At 38.2% G+C, this 23,698-nt stretch overlaps 4 protein-coding genes across 4 annotated transcripts; all 4 read left to right on the top strand.

Annotated features, from left to right (window-relative positions):
- Positions 1-1,700: 1,700 nt before the first annotated feature.
- Positions 1,701-2,615, top strand: LOC307248350 (olfactory receptor 2AT4-like; the record flags this gene model as incomplete). The annotated part of the gene is made up of 1 exon (XM_080024753.1): positions 1,701-2,615. One exon carries the CDS (start codon positions 1,701-1,703, stop codon positions 2,613-2,615), a length of 915 nt encoding a protein of 304 aa, XP_079880879.1.
- A 6,695-nt stretch (positions 2,616-9,310) lies between these two features.
- Positions 9,311-10,261, top strand: LOC307248349 (olfactory receptor 13C2-like; the record flags this gene model as incomplete). Its single annotated transcript, XM_080024752.1, has 1 exon — positions 9,311-10,261. One exon carries the CDS (start codon positions 9,311-9,313, stop codon positions 10,259-10,261), a length of 951 nt encoding a protein of 316 aa, XP_079880878.1.
- Positions 10,262-18,588: 8,327 nt separating this feature from the next.
- LOC307248348 (olfactory receptor 10A6-like) lies at positions 18,589-19,539 on the top strand (the record flags this gene model as incomplete). The annotated part of the gene is made up of 1 exon (XM_080024751.1): positions 18,589-19,539. The coding sequence occupies one exon, from the start codon at positions 18,589-18,591 to the stop codon at positions 19,537-19,539; it is 951 nt and encodes a 316-aa protein (XP_079880877.1).
- A 2,619-nt stretch (positions 19,540-22,158) lies between these two features.
- Positions 22,159-23,136, top strand: LOC307248347 (olfactory receptor 52E8-like; the record flags this gene model as incomplete). Its single annotated transcript, XM_080024750.1, has 1 exon — positions 22,159-23,136. One exon carries the CDS (start codon positions 22,159-22,161, stop codon positions 23,134-23,136), a length of 978 nt encoding a protein of 325 aa, XP_079880876.1.
- Between the last annotated feature and the right edge of the window lie 562 nt (positions 23,137-23,698).

The following is a 23,698-nucleotide window of genomic DNA, read 5'->3' as shown; positions in this document are numbered from 1 at the left end:
GTACAATGGCCCTTAATGGGTGTCAAATTTGAAATCTTAAACAGCAAAAAAAAAATAGAAATGCATTCTACTCAATATTATTTCTAATTATTGACATCTATCAATCTCTTGTAATCCCCCTCAAAAAAATCTAATTTGCAATAAGTATTTTGCTTTTAATACATTTTTTTGTGTTTTTTCATAAATAAAAACGATTGACTTTATGATTTAATTTTATTCCAGACACAGAGAAAAACGGTCCATAATACAATACAAAAACAGTAAAAAGACAAACAACAATAAAAAAGACTAAAAAAGACTCCAGCTGTCAGTTCCACACTACACAAAGAGTGTTCAGATATTAGCATATAGGCTAAAGCGCCAATGGTTCCATAATGTGGAAGTGAACCTAACCGCACTCATTGTAGGGTTCACTAGAGTTGTGATTATGCCATTACATGACTCCGATAGTCTACACATACATCTGTACATAAGATTCCTGAGCACAGCAGGACAGGTGGGCACATTAACACTGACAAACATTTGGCTTGCACTGCTCCAACGTGGCATATGAAGCAGCAGCCTCATGCCATCATTATATGCTACATTGAGTTTCTGCATACTGCTTTTCTTATAGCGTCGCCACAAGTGGGCAGTATACATTGGGGTGCAAAAAGCTTTAAAAAGAGTGGTCTTCACAGACAATGAACACATACTAAACTTGCGCTTCAACATATTAGCTTGTGCATACATCATACAGTACTGTCTGCGGATGTCCCTGTCGTCAGACAGGTCAGCAGTTATAAAGTGCCCTAAGTATTTGACCTCCTCACATACTTTAAGGACAGCACCGGACAGAAGAAAATCAGGAACCAACAGTTTATTGTCCTCCCTGCTTCTAGCGATCATGATATTGCTCTTTTTGGAGTTGTACTTAATATCAAAGTCTGCACCATATTGGGAGCAGACTTGTAAAGCAACTGGGATTTAAAGGGTTAAAATCCTTTAAATAAAGATGAATATGGTTTGTATGGTGAGGACTGAAGTTGAAAAAGAAAGTTATAAAAAAAAATTGTTGGAAAAATAGATTCATGTTATTTTTATCTACATATCAATTCTGAATGTACCGGAAATGAGCATAGGAGGCAGTGTGAGTTTAGAAAAAAGTGACTTTTTTTTCTTCTACGTGGGGATGGTGTGTATAGGGTGATGTGCAGTGTTAGTTTTCCACCACACATTGCATTAAGGCCAAAAACTTAAATTTTGATCTCATCTGAACAGAGCAACTTTCTCCAACCCTTGCCAAAAGCCATGCATAGTCAGATGAGACCAAACGTGAAGTTTTTGGCCTGAATGCAAAATGCAATGTGTGGCAGAAACTAACACTACAAACCACCATATACACACCATCACCACAGTGAAACATGGTGGTGGCAGGATCATGCTATGGGGATGCTTTTCTTCAGCAGGCACAGGGAAGCTGGTTAGAGTTGATGTGGCAAATTAAAGCTATATAACAAGGTACACACTTTATTATCTTTTGAAGCATATCAGTTATTACAATGGTTAACAGTACAAGAAAATGAATGACAAATAAGCTAAATGATGATATATAAGTACATCTATTGTTAAAATGTTGAAATTATATTTAAATTTTCATTTGATGTGTATTATCACTTTCCCTATAAATATTTCTAAGGTGTTTAGGACAACACTTCATCATGCCAGAGGGAAATCATAGCTTTGTGACGGAATTTATCCTCACTGGATTCCCTGGACTTCACCCAGAGTACAATGGCTTTGTCTCAGCTGTACTGTTCTTTATATATTTCATCACTTTGACAGGCAATGCTACAGTTTTAGTCTTGTTTGCAACTGACCGCAGCCTTCATAAGCCGATGTATTACATAATTCTAAATCTGAGTGTCTGTGACATTCTCTTTAGCACAACCACTTTACCTAAGATCATCAGTAAGTATTGGTTTCAATCAGGGACCATTTCATTCACTGCTTGCTTTGTTCAAATGTACTTTGTTCACACACTCGGCACAGTTAATTCCTATATTCTCTTTCTAATGGCTTTGGATAGGTATTTGGCTATCTGCCATCCTCTCAGATATCCAGTTTTTCTTAAAAACTCCACCATCCTAATTCTCAGTATTAGTGCATGGGTCATTGGCAATGCATTCCCTTTGATGATGGTTATAAGGGCATACCCCCTTCCTTACTGTGCCTCAAACATAATCAACCACTGCTACTGTGATCATATTGGTATAACAATACTGGCATGCGTTGACAGGGCCCCGTATGGTCTTCCCGCTTTTGGTGGTGCAATGGTTACCCTACTGGGGCCTCTGGCTTTCATAATTTTCTCATATTGCTCTATAATTATAAGTGTTCTTAAAATAGGAGATTCACAAGGTCGCCTAAAATCTCTGTCCACTTGTAGTCCTCAACTGATTATAATAATACTGTATTATTTACCCAGATGTTTTGTATATCTAGCCAGCAATGTTGGCATTACATTTAGCGCTGATGTGCGGATAGTAATTATCATGCTTTATAGCCTTTGCCCCCCAATGATTAATCCGCTTATATACTGTTTTAGAGCTAAAGACATGAGAGAAAGCTTATAGAAACTAATTAACAAAAGGACTTTCCCGCACCATTAGGCATAATGTTGTTTCCTGTCTGATATACTGACTTGTATTGAATAAAACACTGATAAAATGATAAGGTGACCTCCATGTTTACCTGTTTGAGACACAGCCTGCAATTATTGGGTGGTTATGTTATTGCTTCTTTAGAGCTGCTCTAGGTATAGTCAAAATACATACTGTTGCGCAAAAATGCACCGCTGTACTTTCTGTACTGTTTATTATATTTGACCCTTAGCGTATCGTGTCAGCACAACTAGTCAGAGTGCAGTCCCTATTGCAGCCAAATTTCACTGATCAAGAGAGAAATGAAGGGCGTAAAAATGCAGGGCTGTACATTATGGTTCATTACTTAGAAAGTACAAGTGCAGAAACCAGATTTAAAGTTAAAATAGACTTCAAGCCTTTTTTTTTACTGTTTAGAATTGTTTTGTCCCTGGAAACTATTCAGTGATTAAAGGTCAAACCAGAAAATTCAGTTAATTCATGTGTGAATTTAAGCTATTTGTATTGTATTTGAAAAGTATTGAGTATTTTGGAAGTGTATATGTCATAATGTATTTTCATATTAAATGCTGTTATCTCAGTCTAATTCCAGAAAAAAGTTGTATTCTTAGTCGTTTAGTCTTAATCTAAATTTTCAGCTGCTGTGTATTATAATTTGTGTGTAATGACATGTACACTGAGGTCAGCCCGGATGCTACATCCATTTTATATTCTATCTATGGTTATAACGTGAAAGGTTTTTCATGTTATTATTATATACAGTATAAACACATTATTTTATAACAATATACAATGTATCTTGTTATAATGTGAAAGGTTTACTTTTAATATAATAATTTACAATTTAAAACATAAAACGTTTCATATATATACATGGGATCATGTATATTTTTAAAATGTTAAACATTTGACACTATAACTTGATAAGTTATATTTTATAAAAATAATATACAATCTTGTAAACCCAAATCCCAATGTACAATCTATTTTGATGTTGTGTTCAGCGCAACAGATTACCATTAAAAAGTTTAGTCTTGAGGGCAGAGTGACGTGTTGGCTTTAGGCCGATGATAATCAGAAGCAACAATGCAAAGTAGTTCCAAGAGGACCCTAATTAGTGTTGCATGTCAATAATGGTCTCAAGTGTGTGAATTAAGTGTGTAGGTGTGATTGGAGGCCTCCCTTTGTGTCTTAGTACCTTAGTGAATTGCCATCTCAAAACAGTCTTATGCAATGTTGTTTTCCCAGGAAATGCAAATGTAACTTAGTCCAAACACCAGAGGAACCAATTTTATTCTCTGACTAGTTTTGGGAGCATTACATCTTAAATATGTTGCTTATTTATGTTACACATAAATATCCAACTTCAATTCCATAGATTAACATTTCTTATTTTGTCTAGGCAAAAGAAAGAAAAGTAAAGTTTAAAATGTTGTGAAAATCAAGTAAGTTCCAGGCCGTCCATTCCCTGGGGTTGTCTGCAGCACTTTGGCTGGACTACGGGAGTTAGCTCCCGTGTTTCCTGAGCTTCAGTAAGCATGTTAATAATAATGATACATTTTAGTTTTTATTTGTTGTCAGGTTTAAATTAAGAATATTGTTGGGACCCTTTAAAAACAAATTTTTTGCTGAGATTATAGCAGAGATAAGGACACGTTAGTTGATGGTTGAACTGTACGTAGGTCTTGTGTTAAGCACTTAAAGCTGGGGTATATGATTTGGGGAGAAAATAGCAGTTGGGATAGAGATTTGAATCCAAATACCTCAACCGCTCCACTTGTTCTCTTTGGTCCCTCCCCTATGGTCCCTCCCTGTCTATACCAACTATAGCCCCTTTTACACAGAGATTGCGGCATATTGACGGAACAACATCACTCCAATATGCCGGCTTTGCTTGCTTCTGTGTTATTTACACAGAACCAAGCAACGCCGGCCTGCTGGCGCATCAGTAGCTCCTTTTACACAGCGTTCTGGAATGAAAGAGGTGCTTGTAAACAGCGTCAGGTGTGACGTAAACATTTAGCGCCGCGCCGGTCAGCTGCTTTACAACAACAACACTGGCAGGTGAATTGAGAGCAGAAGTGCTGGAGCTTGCAGTAAGAGGGCCGTATTTTACTGTCCCCACGATGTGCCAGTTGATCTCGCTACGCGCTGAGTCCAACATCACTGGGACTGTTAACCAAACTGACAAAATCAATCCGCTTCACCTCTGTCTGTGTGTGTGTGTGTGTGTGTGTGTGTGTGTGTGTGTGTGTGTGTGTGTGTGTGTGTGGCTTAGCCTAGCCTAGCTTTCCCATTGTACAACTTCCCCTGGGCAGAAATAGACTCATACACTCTGCAAAATGAAGCGCGGGGGTTTGGATTGAGCAGCGGACCTTATGACCAGCTAGATTATACGCCGTTCCTTTTATTTGGTGATTTTTACGGGACATCAGGCCGCCGTGATTAATGATAAACACACGTCAAAACTGACAAAATCAATCCGCTTCACCTCTGTCTGTGTGTGTCTTTGTGTGACAGGTTGGCTGTAAGCGAGTCTCTTTGTGAGAGCAGAGATCTGCCAATCAGACACACATACACATACACACAGTGTGTGAAGTCACGTTACTGTAGGCAGAAATAAAGTGTGGATATACGCTCAGACTTAGAATAATAATAATAGTGGCGGCGATCCGGTAGCAGCCGCTTAGCCTAGCTTAGCCTAGCCTAGCTTTTCCATTGTACAACTTCTACTGGGCAGAAATAGACTCATACACTCTGCAAAATGAAGCGCAGGGGTTTGGATTGAGCAGCAGACCTTATGATCAGATAGATTATACGCCGTTCCTTTTTATTTGGTGATTTTTACGGGACATCAGGCCGCCGTGATTAATGTTAAACACACGTCCTTCAACTGCTAACATGGTCGCATGTTTAGAACGTAGGCTATGGAACGTCAAACGCCCCCCTGTTCCGCAACAACAAGCTGGAGCATTTAAACAGAGAGGCGGAACTGATTGTGTCGGGAATCTTACTACCCCCCGAGGTAGTAAAATTCCCGGAACAATCACTCGCACCTTTCTTCCCTCGTTCCACAACTGTCGCATTTAAACAGCAGGGCGGAGGGCCGAAAGGCCGGCATATTCCCGGCTTTCACTGGCTGTGTAAAAGGGGCTTATGTCGGTGCCAAAGTGAATGGACAGTCCCAACAGCCAATAAGAACAGAGAATCAGATTATTATTTTTTTTTTTTAAATCGGAGCCTCGCTCTGATTGGTCAAAGTATACCGCTCATGTCCCCTTTCAGAAATCATATACCCCAGCTTTAATGCATAATACACTGTGGTACACTTAAAATGATTGTGTGCATTGTGTTTTTCTGTTGCTGGTGGTGTTTTCAAATACTTAGGGTGTATTCACACTGGGAAAGTCCGCTAGTTCACTTGCTTTGGTCCAGACCAAATAGAGTTTTGATTTTTTTTGTTTGGTGTGGTCCACCTTCATATTGCCCCTTCTGCAAGTGAACCAGCATTACGAAGCAAAACCACACGTGATCTGAGGTCATTCATTCATTGGACAGACATTCTGGGGTGGAGAGAAACAGGAAGCACAAAGTTTAAACTGCGAAATATATATCATTGATATAATATGGGGTTAAAAATAATAAAAGGGCCTACATCTAACCTATAAATAAAGAGGAAAAACATCAAATTATTGTTGTTTCATATGGTCATAATGTGTAGCCTTATGTCAATGCCACGTTATGTGGCTTGTAGCCTACGATGTGAAACATAATTTTTACTGTATTTTTGGTGCTGGACGCGCGTCACACGAGAAGAATAGGCTCAAGCTGACACTCAGCTGATTAAGCTGTGTATCAGCTGGGTCGGCACAGTTCAGCTCCAAACTGACACGGGGATAGTATTGACGGTCCCGTACATGGGAAGCAAAATAAAAACACACACTTCTTGCGCAGCGTGAACCTGTTGGCACTGTGCGAGAGACGCTCCCCTCTCCTTCATCTGATCGCTGAACACATTCAGCATTTATATTGTTCTGGGCTCCCGGTCAAACCACAACTAATCTTCCTAACAATGGCGACAACAACACTTTCCCATAATGTGAAGCTGACGGCTATTTATTAAAAAAGAAAAGAAAGAAAAGGCACAGTGCCTCCTGCATTTGGGTCGGATCGAGTCCGAACAAATTCACACCACAAACGAACTGCAGCAGAGTGCGTTTGGAAACGCAGCGAGACTACCTCTTCAGCTGGGTCTCGGAGCGTTTGTTTGGTCCGCACCCGAGTGCGATTGCTGTATTCACACCTGCCTGAAAGATGCGCACCGAAGGCAGAAGTGCATCTGAGTTCGTTTCAACCGAACTAAACACGGCATGTGTGAATACACCCTTAGTGTTTATTAATGTTAAAGGGTCTTGTACTGAAAGATATGGGTCCAGTGTAGAATTGACAGGTTCAAACGTATATATATTATATATATTGCTTCAGCAATTATTTTTAACATTACAATACCAATACTAAAACAGCAAATACTACAAATTACTATAGCAATTACAACAACCAAATTAAGACATTTTGCAGCTTTTTGAAACTCAAAACCCAGCATGCTTCACATAGACTACACATATTTATCATTTGCTTGTAACCTTGAGGGTTATAGCGTAAAGCTGTCCCCTTTGATTAATTACATGTTATGTGCTAAGAGACCACCATTACACACTTGGGACTTCAACACTCCTTCCTCAGTATCAATGTAATACACATTGGGGTTTTGTGCAACAGGTGCAGTCGTTAGCTCCTGTGGGATTTACTGTATATTCTATTAGCATTATTAAATGAATGATTATTCCAATTAGCCATAAGGGATCAGTGTGCAGTATTTCCCTACAGGCTAATTTAATCTTCAAGATTCAAGAAATATTCAAAATGGTTTATCTGTCATATATGCACAACAAGTTCACCAGCAGTCGTTGGCAATGCAGTTCTAAGTCTCAGGCTCCCTTTAACAATGCAATATAAAAGAGGAAAAATTAAGAGAAACACACAAGAGAGGAGAGCCACCTGACACCTAATTAAACACAAAAATAGTGCTAAGACAGTAGTGCAAATACAATCTAAGTAGTGAGTGTTTTTTTTTATTAAATGTTGATTAAATAGAGTCATTAATTAGAATACTGTACATGGAAAATAATTATGTAAATGTTATTGTAAGTGATTAGAGGTCTGAGCTGGGAAAGACAGCTTTTAGCTTCAGTGCACCTGACTCCTGGAACAACTTACAGCTAAAAATTAAACTAAATACATTCATATCCTTTGGCCAATTTAAACAGACTATCTTGGATCTGCCAAACTCTACTTGTAACTGTTTTAATTAGACTATATTGTACTGTATGCCTTTTAATTGCTGCCTCTCTTCCCCACTCTGTAAATGTTTCAATCGTTTTGTTTTTTTCTTCTCTTCACTTGTTGTGTATTTGATGTTTTTGCATTGAATATTTTGTTTGTATTGTTGTTTTGAATTTGTTTTGACTCGACGTCATTGAAAATGAGGGTCACCCCTCAATTGGTCTCTCGAGGATAAATAAAAGTTAAATGAAATAAACAGATGTAACTTGAACAGGAATAAAATGTAAACAGACATCCATTTTTAAAGACATGTAAACTGTTGTAAGTGACATATGGTGAGTTTGACAGCTCAAGAGTTCTGAAGTCTGATGGCATGAGGGATGCAACGGTCCCTGAGTCTGGTGGCGCGAGGCCGGATGCTGCCGTACCATTTACCAGACAGCAGCAGCTGGAAGAATGTGTTGCTGGGGTGATGGGGGTCTTTAATAATCCTGAATGATGAATGGTTTGACTAACTCAGGGGTCTTCGATCAATGCATGAAAGGGAAAGCCAAGAAAAGCTGATCCAACAAATCAACTGTGTGGAGAAGGATCCGTTGTTTGATCAAGTTTAGTAAGGAGTGCAGCCACACAGGCCCTTTTGCGGACTGGAGACCACTGGACTAACCACTCAAAGCACTTTATACTTATAGAGTTGTTTGTTACCGGACAGTTGTCATTAAGGCAGAGGGTTTGGGGTTTTCTTAGGAAATTCTTAATTGTTCTGTTGATGAATGTCAGAAATTATGGCTATTGACGCCTAATGAGAACAAAGAAAAATATGAAACCACCATTACTGTTACTTTGTTTCATTTAAAGAATCACAATCAATCAGACCCTGCTCAACGAAATAATTGCCAATAGTGTTGCTGAGAGAAATTGATTGAGATTTTGTTAGTGATCCACAAAGATCACAAAAGGGGAGTGGATACCATTAGGCCATCGCAAGACAGGCTGTTATAAATCTCTATAAGAGGTGGAACAGCAGGTGAATCAGCAGTGTATGCTGCTGTACTGTTTGAGAAAGGTAAGCATTAATAGGATGAGTCCACAAAGTGATGTGGCAAATTAAAGCTATATAACAAGGTACACACTTTATTATCTTTTGAAGCATATCAGTTATTACAATGGTTAACAGTACAAGAAAATGAATGACAAATAAGCTAAATGATGATATATAAGTACATCTATTGTTAAAATGTTGAAATTATATTTAAATTTTCATTTGATGTGTATTATCACTTTCCCTATAAATATTTCTAAGGTGTTTAGGACAACACTTCATCATGCCAGAGGGAAATCATAGCTTTGTGACGGAATTTATCCTCACTGGATTCCCTGGACTTCACCCAGAGTACAATGGCTTTGTCTCAGCTGTACTGTTCTTTGTATATTTCATCACTTTGACAGGCAACGCTACAGTTTTATTCTTGTTTGCAACTGACCGCAGCCTTCATAAGCCGATGTATTACATAATTCTAAATCTGAGTGTCTGTGACATTCTCTTTAGCACAACCACTTTACCTAAGATCATCAGTAAGTATTGGTTTCAATCAGGGACCATTTCATTCACTGCTTGCTTTGTTCAAATGTACTTTGTTCACACACTCGGCACAGTTAATTCCTATATTCTCTTTCTAATGGCTTTGGATAGGTATTTGGCTATCTGCCATCCTCTCAGATATCCAGTTTTTCTTAAAAACTCCACCATCCTAATTCTCAGTATTAGTGCATGGGTCATTGGCAATGCATTCCCTTTGATGATGGTTATAAGGGCATACCCCCTTCCTTACTGTGCCTCAAACATAATCAACCACTGCTACTGTGATCATATTGGTATAACAATACTGGCATGCACTGACAGGGCCCCGTATGGTCTTCCCGCTTTTGGTGGTGCAATGGTTACCCTACTAGGGCCTCTGGCTTTCATAATTTTCTCATATTGCTCTATAATTATAAGTGTTCTTAAAATAGGAGATTCACAAGGTCGCCTAAAATCTCTGTCCACTTGTAGTCCTCAACTGATTATAATAATACTGTATTATTTACCCAGATGTTTTGTATATCTAGCCAGCAATGTTGGCATTACATTTAGCGCTGATGTGCGGATAGTAATTATCATGCTTTATAGCCTTTGCCCTCCAATGATTAATCCGCTTATATACTGTTTTAGAGCGAAAGACATGAGAGAAAGCTTGCAGAAACTAATTAACAAAAGGACTTTCCCGCACCATTAGGCATAATGTTGTTTCCTGTCTGATATACTGACTTGTATTGAATAAAACACTGATAAAATGATAAGGTGACCTCCATGTTTACCTGTTTGAGACACAGCCTGCAATTATTGGGTGGTTATGTTATTGCTTCTTTAGAGCTGCTCTAGCTATAGTCAAAATACATACTGTTGCGCAAAAATGCACCGCTGTACTTTCTGTACTGTTTATTATATTTGACCCTTAGCGTATCGTGTCAGCACAACTAGTCAGAGTGCAGTCCCTATTGCAGCCAAATTTCACTGATCAAGAGAGAAATGAAGGGCGTAAAAATGCAGGGCTGTACATTATGGTTCATTACTTAGAAAGCACAAGTGCAGAAACCAGATTTAAAGTTAAAATAGACTTCAAGCCTTTTTTTTTACTGTTTAGAATTGTTTTGTCCCTGGAAACTATTTAGTGATTAAAGGTCAAACCAGAAAATTCAGTTAATTCATGTGTGAATTTCAGCTATTTGTATTGTATTTGAAAAGTATTGAGTATTTTGGAAGTGTATATGTCATAATGTATTTTCATATTAAATGCTGTTATCTCAGTCTAATTCCAGAAAAAAGTTGTATTCTTAGTCGTTTAGTCTTAATCTAAATTTTCAGCTGCTGTGTATTATAATTTGTGTGTAATGACATGTACACTGAGGTCAGCCCGGATGCTACATCCATTTTATATTCTATCTATGGTTATAACGTGAAAGGTTTTTCATGTTATTATTATATACAGTATAAACACATTATTTTATAACAATATACAATGTATCTTGTTATAATGTGAAAGGTTTAATTTTAATATAATAATTTACAATTTAAAACATAAAACGTTTCATATACAGTCATATGAAAAAGTTTGGGAACCCCTCTCAGCCGGCATTATAATTGACTCTGCTTTCACAAATAAAATATAAAAGTGGTATGTCTTTAATTTACTAGGAACAGCTAAGTACTGGGATGTTTTCCAAACAAAGATTTTTTGAAAAGCAGTATTTGGTTGTATGAAATAAAATAAAATGTGAAAAACTGGCTGTGCAAAAATATAGGAACCCTTGTGGTTTTGTTGATTTTAATGCCTGTAACAGCATGTAAAACTGATGACTTTAAACACAAAGTTGGTTGGATTATGTTGTTAAGCCTTGAACCTCATAGAAATGTCTGTTTAATCATGAGAAAATGTATTTTAGGTGCCTAAATGCAAGTTACACTTCTCTTTGACTCTCTGCTGAAGTGAGACAGAATGGGATCATCAAAACAGCTCCCAAAAGATCTGAAAAACAAAGATTGTTCATTGTCATGGTTTAGGGGAAGGCTACAAGAAGCTTTCCCAAAGGTTTCAATTGTCAATTTCGACTGTAGGGAACGTTGTCAGGAAATGGAAGGACACAGGCATAGTGGCAGTTAAACCCAGGCATGGAAGACCAACAAAAAAACAGGAGCGGCATAGGTGGAGGATTGTGAGAATGGTTGCACACAACCCACATAACCTCCAAAGACCTGCAAGAACATCTGGCTGCAGATTGTGTATCTGTACATCGTTCAACAATTCAGCGCAATTTGCACCAAAACATCTGTATGGCCGGGTGATGAGAAGGAAGGGGACAGAAAGCTTGTCTTTTACAATATTTGTAACCCCAAGCTTACACCAACCGCTTTATGAACGTTAGTGGCATTCATTTTCGGTTACAGTAAGGTTTTATGCATCAAATTGTACCGGAAGAGCTATCTACTAGGCTGTGTCACCGCTGACTATTGGCTTGGCACTGCTGCTACAGCGATTTCGGCCCGTTTCCTCTGAAAACTTGTGTACGGGTGAAGATGTCAGATAAATTGTGTCTGAACGTGTTTTTTTTTTAAACCAAAAACTGGAAAACTGTCACGTTTTCACAGTGTAAAGTGCACCTTAGTCCAAACACCAGGGGAACCAATTTTATTCTCTGACTAGTTTTGGGAGCATTACATCTTAAATATGTTGCTTATTTATGTTACACATAAATATCCAACTTCAATTCCATAGATTAACATTTCTTATTTTGTCTAGGCAAAAGTAAGAAAAGTAAAGTTTAAAATGTTGTGAAAATCAAGTAAGTTCCAGGCCGTCCATTCCCTGGGGTTGTCTGCAGCACTTTGGCTGGACTACGGGAGTTAGCTCCCTTGTTTCCAGAGCTACACTAAGCATGTTAATAATAATGATACATTTTAGTTTTTATTTGTTGTCAGGTTTAAATTAAGAATATTGTGTTTGCTTACTGGGACCCTTTAAAAACACATTTTTTGCTGAGATTATAGCAGAGATAAGGACACGTAAATTGATGGTTGAACTGTACGTAGGTCTTGTGTTAAGCACTTAAAGCTGGGGTATATGATTTGGGGAGAAAATAGCAGTTGGGATAGAGATTCGAATCCAAATACCTCAACCGCTCCACTTGTTCTCTTTGGTCCCTCCCCTATGGTCCCTCCCTGTCTATACCAACTATAGCCCCTTTTACACAGAGATTGCGGCATATTGACGGAACAACATCACTCCAATATGCCGGCTTTGCTTGCTTCTGTGTTATTTACACAGAACCAAGCAACGCCGGCCTGCTGGCGCATCAGTAGCTCCTTTTACACAACTTTCCGGAATGAAAGAGGTGCTTGTAAACAGCGTCAGGTGTGACGTAAACATTTAGCGCCGCGCCGGTCAGCTGCTTTACAACAACAACACTGGCAGGTGAATTGAGAGCAGAAGTGCTGGAGCTTGCAGTAAGAGGGCCGTATTTTACTGTCCCCACGATGTGCCAGTTGATCTCGCTACGCGCTGAGTCCAACATCACTGGGACTGTTAACCAAACTGACAAAATCAATCCGCTTCACCTCTGTGTCTGTGTGTGTGTGTGTGTGTGTGTGCGTGTGTGTGTGTGTGTGCAAGGGCGTAGCCGACGCGGGGGACACGGGGGACGTGTCCCCCGCACTTTTCGTGTCTGTGCCCTCTGTCCCCCGCACTTTCTACAACCACTTAATTCATTTGTTATATGTCGTAACACATTTTTCCGAACTGTCCTTAAACGCACCATGAGAAGCCGGCATCAGCCTGTAACTTTCATCAAGTGAAGTATGTTCAGTGTGTGGTGTTAATGTATAACTTGCTAATAGTTGTGCCAAAACGTTCTAATAAACCCTTTTCAGTTGGAGCCAGTGCCAGTGCCTCAACTATCCAATCTGTTGTGTTGTTAGTCTTCCAGTGTTTCCCCCACGCAGCAGCGGCGCGCCACCGCTGCTATATTTTCTCCGCCGCTGCTATTAAAATCCTCCTCCTCCTCATTATTCTACTTTTTTTTTCTTTTTTTTTTTTGGTACGTAGCTCATTTTAGAAACGGGGCAATGCCTAACATAAACGCTGTCCATGCGTCGAAGGTGAATGTAACTTACTCGGCGGAAAACAGAAACTAACGGAGGGGAGCGGCTCACTGTAGAGTCCCTTTAGTCGCGCTGTCAGTTTTCCGTCAGGGCTCTGTGTATCCGGGCTCGAGACATACAAACAGATCGCGGAACATTCACTAACGAAACAGTTAGTGGCTGAGCGAAGAATGTGGACTATTGTAGGCTACTGGTGCAAATTCCACAACTCATTACTTGTGTTAGAGTTTAGTACAATATGTATTCATTTATATTTGGCTGCTCCACCAGTCCAGGCAGGACAGGATAGTTAAGTTTCAGTTTCGTTTTTCATCTCCGTGTCGGACAGCTGTTCGCTCAGCTGATGGGCTCGAGCCTCACGGAGCAGACAGCGGGAGTCAGTCTAAAGTCAGCGATGATCACTCACAAATCAAAAAGCTAAATTATAAAATAAAGCTATCTCTTCCTCCCTCTATCTGTCTGTATAGGGCCTATATTTCTCTCTCCACTGCACACTTAGTCACTACCACTAGTTTTAAGGAAGCAGGAGGATTATACCCTCATTTTGCACTTTATTATTTTTAAATATTAGAAGATTGCAGGCAAGTAAAATACCACCAGCCACTACATTCTCAATGATAGAGACGAATAATTACCTTTTTTTTTAACAGTTTAAATCAAATATTTGAACAATACAGGAGAATAAATATTTGAAAGCAATACAGAATGCATGATATTACTGCATTGTATTGTATTCTATTTTTGTCACCAGGAACCTAAATGTTGTCAATTAGCCTACTTTACATACATTTGGTGCATACAAATTCACCAGAATGCAGGAAATGAAGTGTTGAATGCTCAAAAATGTATGGGGGGACACCCCCAAACCCCCACATTAAAATGTGTCCCAAACCAAGGTTTAATCACAACCTACACCCTTGAAATTCATGAATAGTTTTGTTTTATTTGTATCTATAGGCCTTTGTATAAGGATACTTTGTAATTTTAATCACATTATTTTAAATTAAAGTCTTAGGTCCTGCTTATCAATTGCTCATAATAACCAGTAGGCCTACTTCTGTGTTGGACATTACTGAACCTCTTCCCATTTATAGCACCCAATGTCCCTGTCTAGTTCCATGTCCCCAAAAAATCAAATAAAGGAAAACCACCCCCTGATAGAGGGGTCAGGTGTTTGTCACCTTTTTCACCTCTTATGAGTTTGCAGGTCTGGTTTAGGCATTAAGCAAGAACTGTAAATAAATTGTGCAAATCATTTTCTGCGTTGTGGCATTTTGTGTTCAAATATTCATTTCTATACAAAAATGTCAAAATCTGTAAGTAAAGACACAAAAGGCTAAATTGCAACACCAATAATCCCATCTATCTGAATAGTAATAAGTGCATATTCTCCTCTCAAAGTGCACTAGATCAATGCATTCAAATGTTAAGGGTACAAAAAAAATTTGGCCTGGGACGTTCGGGGACCACGCCACCGCTGCTGAAAAAAATCCTGCGGGAAACACTGTTTCTATCTAATTTACAAATAGCACATGGGAATGTAATCTATAGCTAGAACTTAGCGTAACTGCTAATAAGAACAATGTGTTACTGAACTTTCTATGTTCAGTGTTGTCACTCTGGCTATTTACGCTGCAGATGCCTTACCGGCTTTACATGTCAACTCATACAGAGTTTGGCAGCTCAAACTTTTGATTTTGATAATTTTACTTAGGCTAAGTCTGTGCAGTACTGTAGCTGGTATTTGGTTATTCAGCGACTGAGGAGAGGCTCAATGAATGCGAGGATGATAAATCACTCATTAGACGTCGGCTTACTCCTAAACAATCTGTCCCCCTCACTTCTGAAATGATGGCTACGCCCCTGTGTGTGTGTGTGTGGCTTAGCCTAGCCTAGCTTTCCCATTGTACAACTTCCCCTGGGCAGAAATAGACTCATACACTCTGCAAAATTAAGCGCGGGGGTTTGGATTGAGCAGCGGACCTTATGACCAGCTAGATTATACGCCGTTCCTTTTATTTGGTGATTTTTACGGGACATCAGGCCGCCGTGATTAATGATAAACACACGTCAAAACTGACAAAATCAATCCGCTTCACCTCTGTCTGTGTGTGTCTTTGTGTGACAGGTTGGCTGTAAGCGAGTCTCTTTGTGAGAGCAGAGATCTGCCAATCAGACACACATACACATACACACAGTGTGTGAAGTCACGTTACTGTAGGCAGAAATAAAGTGTGGATATACGCTCAGACTTAGAATAATAATAATAGTGGCGGCGATCCGGTAGCAGCCGCTTAGCCTAGCTTAGCCTAGCCTAGCTTTTCCATTGTACAACTTCTACTGGGCAGAAATAGACTCATACACAAAATTAAGCGCAGGGGTTTGGATGGAGCAGCGGACCTTATGATCAGATAGATTATACGCCGTTCCTTTTTATTTGGTGATTTTTACGGGACATCAGGCCGCCGTGATTAATGTTAAACACACGTCCTTCAACTGCTAACATGGTCGCATGTTTAGAACGTAGGCTATGGAACGTCAAACGCCCCCCTGTTCCGCAACAACAAGCTGGAGCATTTAAACAGAGAGGCGGAACTGATTGTGTCGGGAATCTTACTACCCCCCGAGGTAGTAAAATTCCCGGAACAATCACTCGCACCTTTCTTCCCTCGTTCCACAACTGTCGCATTTAAACAGCAGGGCGGAGGGCCGAAAGGCCGGCATATTCCCGGCTTTCACTGGCTGTGTAAAAGGGGCTTATGTCGGTGCCAAAGTGAATGGACAGTCCCAACAGCCAATAAGAACAGAGAATCAGATTATTTTTATTTTTTTTAAATCGGAGCCTCGCTCTGATTGGTCAAAGTATACCGCTCATGTCCCCTTTCAGAAATCATATACCCCAGCTTTAATGCATAATTCACTGTGGTACACTTAAAATGATTGTGTGCATTGTGTTTTTCTGTTGCTGGTGGTGTTTTCAAATACTTAGTGTTTATTAATGTTAAGGGGTCTTGTACTGAAAGATATGGGTCCAGTGTAGAATTGACAGGTTCAAACGTATATATTATATATATTGCTTCAGCAATTATTTTTAACATTACAATACCAATACTAAAACAGCAAACACTACAAATTACTATAGCAATTATAACAACCAAATGAAGACATTTTGCAGCTTTTTGAAACTCAAAACCCAGCATGCTTCACATAGACTACACATATTTATCATTTGCTTGTAACCTTGAGGGTTATAGCGTAAAGCTGTCCCCTTTGATTAATTACATGTTATGTGCTAAGAGACCACCATTAAACACTTGGGACTTCAACACTCCTTCCTCAGTATCAATGTAATACACATTGGGGTTTTGTGCAACAGGTGCAGTCGTTAGCTCCTGTGGGATTTACTGTATATTCCATTAGCATTATTAAATGAATGATTATTCCAATTAGCCATAAGGGATCAGTGTGCAGTATTTCCCTACAGGCTAATTTAATCTTCAAGATTCAAGAAATATTCAAAATGGTTTATCTGTCATATATGCACAACAAGTTCACCAGCAGTCGTTGGCAATGCAGTTCTAGAGTCTCAGGCTCCCTTTAACAATGCAATATAAAAGAGGAAAAATGAAGAGAAACACACAAGAGAGGAGAGCCACCTGACACCTAAATAAACACAAAAATAGTGCTAAGACATCTGTGCAAATACAATCTAAGTAGTGAGTGTTTTTTTTTATTAAATGTTGATTAAATAGAGTCATTAATTAGAATACTGTACATGGAAAATAATTATGTAAATGTTATTGTAAGTGATTAGAATTATAAACAGATGTAACTTGAACAGGAATAAAATGTAAACAGACATCCATTTTTAAAGACATGTAAACTGTTGTAAGTGACATATGGTGAGTTTGACAGCTCAAGAGTTCTGAAGTCTGATGGCATGAGGGATGCAACGGTCCCTGAGTCTGGTGGCGCGAGGCCGGATGCTGCCGTACCATTTACCAGACAGCAGCAGCTGGAAGAATGTGTTGCTGGGGTGATGGGGGTCTTTAATAATCCTGAATGATGAATGGTTTGACTAACTCAGGGGTCTTCGATCAATGCATGAAAGGGAAAGCCAAGAAAAGCTGATCCAACAAATCAACTGTGTGGAGAAGGATCCGTTGTTTGATCAAGTTTAGTAAGGAGTGCAGCCACACAGGCCCTTTTGCGGGCTGGAGACCACTGGACTAACCACTCAAAGCACTTTATACTTATAGAGTTGTTTGTTACCGGACAGTTGTCATTAAGGCAGAGGGTTTGGGGTTTTCTTAGGAAATTCTTAATTGTTCTGTTGATGAATGTCAGAAATTATGGCTATTGACGCCTAATGAGAACAAAGAAAAATATGAAACCACCATTACTGTTACTTTGTTTCATTTAAAGAATCACAATCAATCAGACCCTGCTCAACGAAATAATTGCCAATAGTGTTGCTGAGAGAAATTGATTGAGCTTTTGTTAGTGATCCACAAAGATCACAAAAGGGGAGTGGATACCATTAGGCCATCGCAAGACAGGCTGTTATAAATCTCTATAAGAGGTGAAACAGCAGGTGAATCAGCAGTGTATGCTGCTGTACTGTTTGAGAAAGGTAAGCATTAATAGGATGAGTCCACAAAGTGATGTGGCAAATTAAAGCTATAGAACAAGGTACACACTTTATTATCTTTTGAAGCATATCAGTTATTACTATTAAATGGTTAACAGTACAGTGACAGTGACAAGACAATGAATGACAAATAAGCTAAATGATGATAAGTACATCTATTGTTAAAATGTTGAAATGATATTTAAATTTTCATTTGATGTGTATTATCACTTTCCCTATAAATATTTCTAAGGTGTTTAGGACAATTCAACTTCAATATGCCAGAGGGAAATCATAGCTTTGTGACGGAATTTATTCTCACTGGATTCCCTGGACTTCACCCAGAGTACAATGGCTTTGTCTCAGCTGTACTGTTCTTTGTATATTTCATCACTTTGACAGGCAACGCTACAGTTTTATTCTTGTTTGCAACTGACCGCAGCCTTCATAAGCCGATGTATTACATACTTCTTAATCTGAGTATCTGTGACATTCTCTTTAGCACAACCACTTTACCTAAGATCATCAGTAAGTATTGGTTTCAATCAGGGACCATTTCATTCACTGGTTGCTTTGTTCAAATGTACTTTGTTCACTATCTCGGTTCAGTGAATTCCTATATTCTCTTCCTAATGGCTTTAGATAGGTATTTGGCTATCTGCCATCCTCTCAGATATCCAGTTGTTCTTAAAAACTCCACTATCAACATTCTCAGTATTAGTGCATGGGTCATTGCTAATTCATTCGCTATGCCGTTAGTTATACGGGCATACCCCCTTCCTTACTGTGCCTCAAACATAATCAACCACTGCTACTGTGATCATATTGGTATAACAATACTGGCATGCGTTGACAGGGCCCCGTATGGTATTCCCGCTTTTGGTGGTGCAATGGTTACCCTACTAGGGCCTCTGGCATTTATAATTTTCTCATATTGCTCTATAATTATAAGTGTTCTTAAGATAGCAAATGTACAAGGTCGCCGAAAATCTCTGTCCACTTGTAGTCCTCAACTGATCATATTAATACTGTATTATTTACCCAGATGTTTTGTATATCTAGCCAGCAATGTTGGCATTACATTTAGCGCTGATGTGCGGATAGTAATTATCATGCTTTATAGCCTTTGCCCTCCAATGATTAATCCGCTTATATACTGTTTAAGAGCGAAAGACATGAGAGAAAGCTTGCAGAAACTATTTAACAAAAGAACTGTCCTACAACATTAGGCAAAATGTTTCTTCTTTCTGATATACTGACTTGTATTGAATAAAACAGTCCAATTATATGTTCCTGTAAAACAAATATCGGCAGTGAAACTAAAATGGATTTGCAATTGCAATATTACAAATGTATATATCAATTGCTACCATCATGCCTGTTTGTGTACAAAAATTGTAAAGTGTTGTACTTTGACTTTTTTGTTTACTTGATGCCAGACTATTCTAGAATCTCAGAAATGTACACTCTTTTAAATAGATATGTTCATGTATAGTCACTTATGTGATCTTAAATGTAATACAATTGCGAGGGCACAGTGCACATTTATTGAATGAAATGATTAGGTATAATCAGATGTAGAAAGGTATCCACAGGGAGAGAGTTCCACCGTTTAGGAGCTACAACCTCACAGTCTTTTAAGAACAATATCAGGTGGAAAATAGCAGTTTGCTAAAACCTGGTACAATACATCTCTCCTTGCTCTAAACAAGGTTAATGTTTCTTTTGTACATTGTCCATGTTCGAATAAAGTTATAATTACCTATACACTGCAGACCAAAACATATCTTAAATGTGTTGTGTATCGAGGAGGGTGTGATTAATAAATAGGCCGGGTTACAAAATGTAGAAAAAGTTAACAACCATTTATTACAATTATCTGTTTTAATCAATAGTTGATTTATATACAGTGGCTTGCAAAAGTATTCATACCCCTTGAACTTTTCCACATTTAAAGGCCTACTTCACCGGTTTGAATATGAAGGTGTATTGAATTCTGAGATCCTATGTAGTATAAATGTGCGAAAAAAATTGAAATCGGTTCATCCTAGCCTGAGAAAAGGCCTTCTCGTGACATCTGTGATGTCACGAGAAGGCCTTCTCGTGACATCACAGAAAGAGAAATATAGGGTTAAAAAAAAAAAACTTACTTTGTAAATATTACTGTGATGTCTTTTACTGTGACATCACAGTAATATTTACAAGTAAGTTTTTTTTAACCCTATATTTCTCTTTCTGTGATGTCACGAGAAGGAGAAATATAGGGTTAAAAAAAACACTCTTTCTGCCTTTTCTCAGGCTAGGATGAACCGATTTTAATTTTTTTTGCACATTTATACTACATAGGATCTCAGAATTCAATTCACCTTCATATTCAAACCGGTGAAGTAGGCCTTTAAGTCACATGAAAACCACACAAGTACATTTATTTTATTGGGATTTTATGTGATAGACCAACACAAAGTGGTGCATAATTATGAAGTTGGATGAAAATGAAACATGTTTTTATTTATTTTTATAAATAAAAAACTGAAAAAGGTGGCGTGCAAAAGTATTCAGCCCCAGTCTCAAGTCTTTTGGAGACTGGTCAGGTTCTCTGCACTGTATTTGTCTCCATCCATATTCTCATGAACTCTGACCCGCTTCCTTTCCCTGCTGAAGAAAAGCATCACCCACAACATGATGCTGCCACCACCATGTATTACAGTGGGGATGGTGTGTTCAGGGAGATGTGCAGTTGTTAGGTTGTTTTCTGCCACACATAGCATTAAAAACTTCATTTTTGGTCTCATCTATCTAGAGCACCTTCCTCCAACCCTTGCCACACGCTATGCGGGGGACACATCATAGTCAGATGAGACCAAACTTGAAGTGTATGGCCTGAATGCAAAAGTATTCAACCAAATTATGGGTGAATACTTTTGTAAACAGTTTATTTAAGAACAGAAGGACTTGTAGAACAGCAGCAGAGAAACCATTACTGAAAGAGAAAAATAGAGTGAAATGCCTGAAATTTGCAAAAGTACACAAGGAATTGACAAAGGAAGAATGCTTTAAAGTGTTGTGACTGATAAATCCAAGTTTCAACATGTTGGCAACAGGTTAAGAGTGTATGTTCGACGGAGGTGGGGGATAAATATAAAAATTAGTGTCTATTGCAAACAGTTAAACATGGAGGGGTAGTACAATGGTGTGGGGTGCCATTTCAGCCTCAGGAACAGGTGACTTAGTGAAAGTAGATGGCATCATGGATAAGAAAGTATACCACAATATTCTTGTGAGTGCCATCTGGGAGTCGTCTTATTGGGCCAAGATTTATTTTTCAAGGGGACCCTAAACATTCTTTAATTATATATCGCTGGTACCTGGGACAGGGTGGTCAAGTGGGGAAAAAAATCCCTATTCATGTAGTTTGACGTATTAGTATGTGTTATTTAAGAGTCTCAAACAACACTTATTCTGTACAATTTCTTCATAGAAAACTGTTTTTCCACATTATAAAATAATACTTAGTCCGGCAAACTACTGATTTTTGAGACACATTGTTTTTTTTTACAAAAATATTAATGAATTAAGTATTGCACCGTACACACACATATTTCCACAACCATAGTAACTCATTACGTCATTCACTAAGGACCACTTATATATATATTAAAAGGGGCTGTATCATGCACTGAAACCTTGGATCTCATGACGGCATGGCATCTGAGCTCTGTAAGTAAACACTATAGGTAGATGGAGGTTACCTGTAGATAATGTCTGAATGATGCTTGATGACCAATTGCAATACATGGCAAAGAAAATGTAGAGATATTTTTTTTCAAACACTTCAGACAGAATTCAAAATGTTTTTTACGAACAATACAGTCAAATACTTTGTGATACTTGGATTCCCAGGACTTGACCCAACATTTTATGGACTTCTGTCTATATTTCTTTTTTTGGGCTACCTGATTATCGTTGTTGGAAATATTTTTATTTTAGTTTTTGTTAGTGTTGAAAGACGTCTTCATAAGCCAACATATCTTATCTTTTGTCATCTGGCAATGAATGATTTCTTATTTGGGACAGTGACCTTACCAAAAATAATATCCAGGTATTGGTGGAATGACAAGATAACATCTTTTGGTGCATGCTTCACTCAGATGTTTTTTGTTCATTCCTTGGGAGCGATACAGTCTCTGCTTCTGCTTATAATGGCCCTTGATCGTTTTATTGCAGTTTGTCTTCCTTTAAAATATCCTACTCTAATTACAAACAAAATCATTTCTCTTGCTTGCGGTTTGTCATGGATAGGGACATTTATTAGGATGACTGGAATTGTACTTCATGCCCTAACCTTGCCCTATTTTAATGCTAACATTATTTTCCAATGTTATTGTGACCACATTTCAATAACTAAGTGTGCATCTGGTGGAAATATAAAATATGTTAACATTGTTGCTCTCGGTGGTGCTCTGTTTGGTCTCGTGCTTCCACTTTCGTTTATCGGTTTTTCTTATATTGCCATTTTTGCAGCTGTTTTGAAGATACAAAACCTTGAGGGACGATACAAAATCTTGTCAACTGTTATGCCACAACTTGTCATTTCTTGCCTGTATTACATTCCAAGATGTTTTGTTTATATAGCTAATGCTATAGGATTTTCTTTTAGTGTGGACATCCGCATTTTATTGACATTGTTGTACAGTCTTGTTCCTTGTGCTGTTAATCCAATCATATATTGCTTCAAAACCAAGGATATCAAAGAAATTTTAATGAAGAAATTGAAAAATTCTACAGTTGTTACAATTACAGATGGAATGAAGCAAGTATCAAGGTAATGTACTTAGTGTCAGAATATGTACAGTAAATTCTAACAATGTATCAGTATATCAAATGAGAAATGTTTGTCAATTGTAATTCAGATTGCAAGCTTGTGCTTCATGTACCTTTTTGTGTGAAGGCATAATTGTTTTATGAATCTCCACATTTCGCAGTTGTTAACATTTTCTGTCAGAACAAAACAAAGTTCTGCAAAGTAAATGTGAGAAATTGACATTATTGATCAGTAAAATAAAAACATATATAATATAAGAAGACAGAGCCTCAGTTGTGTTTTACATGTACTGTATTTGTATTACTTTATATTAAAATTTTCAAATAATTAATATTTTTTAAAGTTCTTGTACTTTTACACTACTTTTTACACCTTATTGTTTATTACAAGGTATATTATTTGTATTACACTATAATATCAGGCCAAATGAGTTTTATGATAAGGTAAGCTTGATTCTTAGATTTTAACATGTGGACCGGATTCAGACATATGACCATAATGTGTGGCTGGCTTTGACAAACACAATTAAAATTTAAAAAAATATTGCAGTTTTTGCCTAATGCTTA

The sequence above is a fragment of the Ammodytes marinus genome, assembly GCF_949987685.1.
Source record: "Ammodytes marinus genome assembly, chromosome: 3".
Classification (NCBI taxonomy): Eukaryota; Metazoa; Chordata; class Actinopteri; order Uranoscopiformes; family Ammodytidae; genus Ammodytes; species Ammodytes marinus.
The sequence above is the reverse complement of the archived record's forward strand: the minus strand, read 5'-3'. Positions and strand labels throughout refer to the sequence as shown.